Source organism: Halichoerus grypus, chromosome 6, assembly GCF_964656455.1.
Source record: "Halichoerus grypus chromosome 6, mHalGry1.hap1.1, whole genome shotgun sequence".
In the NCBI taxonomy this organism is placed as follows: Eukaryota; Metazoa; Chordata; class Mammalia; order Carnivora; family Phocidae; genus Halichoerus; species Halichoerus grypus.
Genome location: NC_135717.1, coordinates 38,219,617 through 38,227,477, shown reverse-complemented (window position 1 = coordinate 38,227,477; position 7,861 = coordinate 38,219,617). Strand labels below are relative to the sequence as shown.

Genomic DNA, 7,861 nt, shown 5'->3' with positions numbered 1-7,861 from the left:
GCGGAGTGCCTATGGTGTCGGGAGCAGGGGGCCCCAGTGGTTGGGGGGGACATATGTCACGTGGACCCGCACTGGGGTCCACCTGACCGCTCTAAATCTGTACGTGGGACACCGGTGTCACAACTGGTCACGGACTCGTGGTGAGGACTGGAAGGCCGACGCCTTGCCTGATGCATAGTAGAGACTCAGTAAATGGTGCTCCCAGAGCAGCAGGGCGCTCGGGCCTGAGGAGCTTTCAGCCCTCTTTTCTTCTCCTGACCCGAGTCTTCATCCTTCGCTGGGCCACAGAAGCTCCTCGGTCTTCCTTCCAAGATCAGAGGCCTTGGGGTTGGGGCATGGCGGGGAGGGGGGGGGGGCAGGATGGAGGACGGATGCGGAGGGAGGGGTACCCCTGCCTGTGCCAGGCAGAGAGGCAGCTTGGGGGGGGAGGGCAGGAGTGACGTCTTAGGCCTGCGGCCTGTGGCCTGGGTGGGTCTGCAAATGCAGGAACTGGGGGGAGGAGGAGAAGGCCAGGGCTGGAAGAGCTCAGGTCAGCTCATCATTTTTCTTTTCTTTTTTTTTTTTTAAGATTTTATTTATTTGACAGAAAGACACAACAAGAGACGGAACACAAGCAGGGGGAGGGAGAGGGAGAAGCAGGCTTCCCGCTGAGCAGGGAGCCCGATGTGGGGCTCGATCCAAGGACCCCAGGATCATGACCTGAGCTGAAGGCAGATGCTTAACAACTGAGCCACCCAGCCACCCCTCTTTTTTTGTTGTTGATTTAAGATGATTTATTTGCGAGAGAGAGAGAGAGAGAGAGAGAGAGAGAGAGAGAGAATGTGGAGGCAGAGAGCGACTCTTTCTCAAGCAGACTACCGCTGAGCGGGGAACCCAATGCAGTGCAGGCCCAACACATGAGCTCAAGCAAGACCAGATCTGAAACTGAGGCTCAGCTGACTAAGCTACCAGGCACCCCTCCTCCTTTCCCCCAAGCTCCCCCGCCCCCCACTGACTTCCTGCTTCTGGCAGCTGCACACAGATTTTGCACTGGGAGTGTCCAGCCACAAATAGCGGCCGCTGAGGTGGCGCTGAGGGGGGTGGTTCCAGGGCGCCGACCTGAGAACAGAGCGGGAAGGAAGGAGGAAATGGGCCTGGGGCAGGGAACCACAGGCACTCCCCTGGGTCTGAGAAGGATGCTGAGGTGAGAGAGGCATGTGGGGAGGGGCTTGGGAGCCAGGAGGCCTCAAGGACTGGGGGGGCTTCTGTGAGTCAGCATTCCCCTCTCCTGTCGGTCAGCTTCTTCAGACCCTTTTGGATCATAGGAAAGAAACTCTTGATTCTTAGAAAAATCGCCTGCCTGGGGGCCACCTGTGAGTCCAGCAGGAGGCGACAATGGCTGAAGCATACCCTGCTAGTAGCTTCTTGGTGGCCCTGATCATCCTCAGGGACCCTGCTTGCTCGCAGCCTCTGCCCTACAGGGGAGAGTGTTGGGGGGATCTTCCCCTTGGCCGTGTCCTCTCTCCCCACTTCCTGTCAGCATTTGGGTTGTTTTAGATCCTTGCCCTGCATTTTCAAGTGACCCTGTGTCAAACTGCCACTTCTCCTTGTGGCTTCTGCACTGATTTCCCTTGAGAAAACCCTCCTCCTGTGCTGACCGTCAGGGGCTTTTATGAACCCATGGCCACATCAAAATCACCGTCAACCAGAGCCTAGACAACTTCCAGGCTCTTCTCATTGGTCTCCCTCGTCTTGCCTCTTTCAAGCCAAATCTATCTAGCACCAAGGTCAAAACAATTTCATTGCAAAATGAAGTAACTCCCTGCTTAAAACCGTCCCCTCTTCCCATCATAAATATACTCTGACTGGGGCGCCTGGGTGGCTCGGTCAGTTAAGCATCTGCCTTCAGCTCAGGTCATGATCCTGGGGTCCTGGGATCGAGCCCCGCATCAGGCTCCCTGCTTAACGGGAAGCCTGTTTCTCCCTCTCCCCCTCCCCCTGCTTGTGTTCCCTCTCTTGCTGTCTCTCTCTGTCAGATAAAGAAAATCTTTAAAATAAATAAATAAATAAATAAATAAATAAACTCTAACCTTGGCTGCTAAGGTGGTCTGTATCATCAGGTTCCTACAGAGCTCCCTCAGGGACACTGTTCTTCAGCTGCCTGCTCAGCAGCTCAGGGCCTTTGCACATGCTGTTTCCTCTGCCAGGGATGCCCTTTCCCCAGTTCTTCTGTGGTTGCCTCTCCCTTCTATTTCAGGCCTTGTTCTCCTCAATAGCCCAGCACATTCCCTAGTACACAGTAGGTGCTCAAGAAATAATAAAGCCTCCAAATGCTGTGGGTTCTCCCAACTCCTTACTCTCTTAGTTGACTAAGAAAATTATCTTCTTGAAATTTTCTGCTCTGGGGTCTTCCACGAGTCTAATTTGTTCTGTGACATCCAGTGACTCTCTGTACCCTACCTGATCTTCCTCCCAAACCCCAAAAGCATAGACCTTCCCCAGGCTCAGAGCTTCCCACTCAGTTGTGCCCAAGAACCATCTCTACTTTCCCACATTTGGGAGCGGATTATCCCCAAGTCCCGTGAGCACTTGTTGACGAGTTCACTTCATGTTCACAAGCATCTGCTAAACAGCAATTACGTGTCAGGTCGGAGGGACAAAAACAACTTAGAAAAAAAAGTGTGGGTACAAAAAGCCACAGACAGAAGCAGGAAGAGCATGTGTGTCCTCTGCAGCTGAGGGGGGCTGTTTTCTTTCCTGTGGTCTTAACAGAAGTCACATGATTTTAAACCTGTCTATTAGTTGTGAAAAAAACAACTTGTCTTCCAGAGTAGAGAAGAGGCCAAAATTGCCTGGTAGGTAGAAGGTGTGGAAATCAGCCAAACCAGCTTTGGGTTTACAGGATCATGGGTCATTAAGGGTCTCGAGCCCACAATCCAACTTGGACATCAAGCAGGTTTCATTTCATCTGCTAGCATCTTCAAGTTGAACTAGTTACCTACATTCCAAAAACAAGGTTTCCCGTAAGAACCCAGAATCTGGGAATTTAAATTTTATTCCATTTTAATTAATTCAAGCAGCCACATATGGCTAGAGGATACTGTATTGGACAACAGAGATTAGGGGCAGACTCCAGAGAAGGAAAAATTCCAGGGCGGCATTCCGTGGCCTTCCTCACAGCTGGCTCCGAGAGTTGGCACCCCTCTGCCAGCCCCCCAACTCTGGGCCTTTCCGGGGGGTGTGTGTGTGGGCGGGGCTCTCTCTGGGCCTGCTCCTATCTAGAGTACTGTAGAAGGAGCTGGGGTAGGGAAGGGAAAAGGCATCCCCGTCACAGTGCTGAGGGTAACAGACAGCGTTTTGGTGGATCTCAAAAAAATTAGAAGAGTGGTTTTCAAGAAGGCCGTTTTACTTTAGGTACTTTGAAATACAGCCCTGAGGCCAGGGAGAGATGCCTGGGGCGGCGCGGGGGCGGGTGTACTAACACGCAGGGTTGGTGGAGCCAGAGGGAGGCCGGGGGAGTGGGGCAGCGGGACGTCCTCCGCAGGCCACCGGGGAGAGGCGCGCAGGGCAGGCCCGGCGGAACCCGGGTGAGGCTAGTACAGGGTCTCGCGGGCGTGCGTTCTCAGGTGCCGCAGCAGGTGCGAGTTGCGGCTGAAGCTGCGGCCACACTGTGCGCACGAGTAGGGCCTGGCCCCGGTGTGCACCAGCATGTGGCGCAGCAGGTTGCAGCTGCGGCTGAAGCTCTTGCCGCACTCCCGGCACTCCTGGGGGGGCTCGGCCTGCCGGGACGCCGCCTCGTTCCCGGCCCCCGCGTGGGTGGCCAGGTGCCGCTGCAGGTGCGCGTTGCGCCGGAAGCTGCGGCCGCACGTCGGGCAGCCGTAGGGCCGCTCGCCGGTGTGGCTGCGGCGGTGGCGGGCCAGGTTGGAGCTGTTGCGGAAGCGGTAGCCGCACGTGTCGCAGGCGTGGGGCTTCTCCCCGGTGTGGATGCGCTGGTGGCGCGCCAGGTGGGCGCTCTGGCTGAAGCCTTCGCCGCACTCGCTGCAGCGGCAGGGCTTCTCGCCCGTGTGGCTGCGCCGGTGGCGGGCAAGGTCCTGTGTCTGGCTGAAGGTCTTGCCGCACTGGGTGCAATGGTGGGGCCTCGGGCCGCCGTGGGTCAGGAGGTGGCGGGCCAGACCGGCCCGGCGCACGAAGCGCTTGCCGCAGTGCGGGCAGCTGTAGGGCTTCTCGCCCGTGTGCACGCGCTGGTGGCAGACCAGCTGGGAGCTCTGGCTGAAGCTGCGGCCACAGACCTGGCAGGAGAAGGGCCGCTCGCCCGTGTGCACGCGCCGGTGGGCCCCCAGGTGCTCGCTGCGCCGGAACGCCTTGCCACAGTCCCCGCACACGTAAGGCCTGCGCTCGGGGCCTGGGCGCAGGCTGCCCGAGCACTCAGAGCACTGGTGGCCCTTGTCCTTGGCGTGGATCCGCAGGTGGCGCTTGAGGCTGGAGCGGCGCTGGAAGGTTTGGCCGCAGTGAGAGCACAGGACCACGGCCAGCTCGCGCGCTTCGCTCTTGGTCTCGGGGACGCATGGGGACTTCTGGTCCTGGGCGTGCGCCAGCAGGTGCTGCATGAGGTTGGCCCGGCGCTGGAAGCCCTGACCGCACTCGGCACACAGAAAGGCGGGCTCAGAGGAGTGAGTCTGAAGGTGTTTGTTCAGATGTGAGCTCTGGCGGAAGCGGTGGCCGCAGAGGTGGCAGGCGTGTGGCCGCTCGTCCGTGTGCGTGCGCATGTGCAGCTTGAGGATGGAACTCCGGCCGAAGCTCTTCCCGCAGCACTGGCAGGGAAAGGCCCGAGCGCCGGGGTGAGACCGCAGCTGGTGGGCCTCCAGGCGGGCCAGCTCTCGGAAGCTCACCCCGCAGTCCGTGCAGATGAATTCCATCCCTGGCTCCGACCTGGGTGTCTCCCCAGCCACTTTGACCTCCAGAATGTCACTCCTGCCGTGAGCGGACCCTCCTTCACCGGAGCCACTCACTTCTGGGCCCGGCCCCAGCACCTGAAGGTGGGGCTCTTCTGCCACCCCAGGACCATCTGCCCCAGACTCTGTGGAGACGGCAGCAGGCCAGGCCACCCCTTTGGGCTCCTCTTTAAACTCCTCATCTGCGGTTTTGTTTTCAAATCCTGGGAAAGAAGCAGAAAACGGGGACGGGCAGGCGTATTCTTAGAGGCTCCCAGGAATCGCCTAGAACCTCAACGCCTCAAAGCAGAAAGAAACCCGGGGTTCCTGCAAAGCTGGTGGGTGGGCAGAAGGGGAGGGTAAAAACCAGACAACATAGAATTTACCATAGTAACAGCTTTACTTTTTTTTTTTTTTTTTTTTTTTAATTTTTAAGTAGGTTCCATGCCCAGTGTGGAGCCCAAACTGGGCCTTGAACTCACGAGCCTGAGATCAAGACCTGAGCTGAAATCAAGAGCTGAAAGCTTAACCAGCTGAGCCAGCCAGGCACCCCAATGACTACCCATTTTAAAAGCTCAAAGTTAACGGGGTTGATGATTAGATCGGACACAATGAGCCTTTAAAATAAATGAATGACTGACTGAACGAAGGAAGAAATGAATGAATCCTCATCAAGATAGCCCATTTTTATATATTTTTAAGATTTTATTTATTTGAGAGAGAGAGATCGCACAAGTGCATGTGCACGCATGAGTAGGAGGAGGGGCAGAGGGAGAAGCAGACTCCCCTATGAGCAGGGAGCCTGAGGCGGGGCTTCATCCGGGGACCCTGAGATCATGACCTGAGCGGAAGGCAGACGCTTAAACGACTGAACCACCCAACCCCACATAGCCCATTTTTAGCCAAAGAGGCCAAAAGTCAGGTAGGATCTGAGCCTCAGGGACCATTCTTGAAACACAAAGAGCCTTCAGCGGTAATAAGCGGGAAGGGCCTCTTACCCAGAGGGTGCGCCCGCGGCCAAGCCTTCTTTGCTGGGACATCTTCAAAGGTCAGGGACTCCTGTAACAAAAGGATGGGCAGAGACCCTCGGTGAGAGAGGGTCCCCCTATGACCTGAGGGGGATGATGAGCTTTTAAGGTTTAAATGAAGGAAGACATGGATTCGCTACAACTGCAGAGGCCGAGGACATCCAGGGCAGAACATTCTGGAATGAGGGTACTAGTCCAGCTCACCAGCACAGCTGCCAGCTCCTGATCTCGGGAGTTTTCCTCCAGCCACAGGACAGGGCCCTGGGGGACTGACAGCATGGGGGTGGGGTGGGGAGAGCTGTTAGAAGCCAGACTTACCCTCCACGTGGCTACAGGGAGTGCACCTGTTGCCAGGGCCCCAAGAGAGACATTGGCTCTCTCCCATCCCCGTCAAAGAGGGAGGCTGCCTATTTCTCACCCCACCCTCCACCCTCACATACCGTGCCTCCCAGCTCCCACCTTCCCGGGGTACCAACTCCTCACCAGTCTCTTGCAGGGCCTGGAATGTCCTCTTGGGACCTGGGCTCAGTGGCTGCTTGGCACTTGGGGGATGTCTCCAGGTCTCCAGCTCAGCGGGCTTGGAAGGCCCTGGCTGGGATGGCAGGGGTTCCCTCGGTGCCTCCAGGGCTGGAGGTCCTTCTGAGGGCACTTCCTTTTTGGGGCTGTGACTGGAGACCTGGGAAGAGCCCCCCTGTTCCTCCAAAGTGATGTCTGCCCGGGGACAATTCTTACCAGTGTTAAAACTAAAATCCTGTTCAAAATACATCTATGTTAGGCGACGGACAGGACAGGGCAATAGTCCCTGTCCTACTGACTCCCAAGGGAAATGCGACCAAGGAAAGGTGAGAGGCGGCGGAGGTAGGAGGTTAAAAAGGAATTATTGGAGGGAGGGAAACGGAGCGATTTCCTCATGGGGCACTGAAGTCCCCGTCTCCCTACCTGCTGTCCAGCCCACCTGGCCACCAGCCTCTTACCAGGGGCCCCACGGCGCCGGACTCCCTCTGGACGCCCTCCAGCAGCAGCACCACCTCCTCGCCGTCCCTGAGCTGCTGGCCCTGCAGCCGAGCCAGGAGGTGGGGGGGCAGCACGCTCAGGAACTGCTCCAGCACCAGCAGCTCCAGGATCTGCTTCTTGGTGTGCAGAGCCGGCCGCAGCCAGTGGTTGCAAAGCTCCCGGAGCCGGCTCAGGGACGCCCTCGGCCCCATGTCCTCCTGATATTGGAAGCATCTGAAGAGCTGGTGAGCCACCTCGGGCCGGGGCCTGGCCTGTGCATGCCTGACGTCCTCCTGACCGGCAGCCTCCTCTTCCTCCAGCTTGACTGCTCCAAGCTGCTCTGGCTCTCGGGCAGCCGGGGCGGGCTCTTCAAGCATCCTTCAGCCTGGGGGGTAGCTCACTGCGGCAGGTGCCACTCTCGGGTCTCTCCCTCTCTGCTCCCACACCTGTGGTGTTAAGAAATGCCTAAGATGTGGCCTCCAGAGGAAGCGCTTCTCTCATTGGTCATGGGTAAGGACTCAGAGAGCAGGACAGCCCAAGGCCCCAGCCTGACCAAAACACTAAAAGGCAGAGAAAACCGATAGTTCTGTCTCTTCGTCCCTTCCTGCAGCAGTCAGAACTTCACCCCAGTGATCAAAATGAGCATTGCTGAGACAGGACGGTTGAGTTTCCCTGCCTCTCGCTGCTGTGCCGTGGGGAGCATGCAGCAGCACCAAAGATGCGCCGTTGCCAAAAATGTTTCATGGCGATACAATCCAGCTCTACTTTAGCCCCAACTTTGCATTGCAAGGCATAAGAACGGGTGGGGGTGGGGGTGGTGGATAAGAGTGATGGTGTCTAAGGTACAAACTTGTAACTAGGAGCAAATAAGCCACAGAGATCTGATGCGCAATATAATGAATACAGACAATAATAGTGTACTAGAAGTAT

The 7,861-nt window shown here is 57.1% G+C and overlaps 1 protein-coding gene across 2 annotated transcripts; it reads right to left on the bottom strand.

The window, feature by feature from the left end:
- Nucleotides 1-3,045: 3,045 nt before the first annotated feature.
- On the bottom strand, nucleotides 3,046-7,530 carry ZSCAN10 (zinc finger and SCAN domain containing 10). Of its 2 annotated transcripts, XM_036090153.2 has the most exons (5): nucleotides 6,913-7,530; nucleotides 6,422-6,689; nucleotides 6,143-6,207; nucleotides 5,909-5,969; nucleotides 3,046-5,134 (listed from the first exon to the last, which is right to left on the bottom strand). In XM_036090153.2, exons 1-5 carry the CDS (start codon nucleotides 7,306-7,308, stop codon nucleotides 3,573-3,575), a joined length of 2,352 nt encoding a protein of 783 aa, XP_035946046.1. In that variant the 5' UTR covers nucleotides 7,309-7,530; the 3' UTR covers nucleotides 3,046-3,572. The 2 variants fall into 2 exon arrangements, with proteins under 2 accessions (XP_035946046.1, XP_035946052.1); XM_036090159.2 differs by lacking the exon at nucleotides 6,422-6,689 and having other exon boundaries at nucleotides 6,913-7,288.
- Between the last annotated feature and the right edge of the window lie 331 nt (nucleotides 7,531-7,861).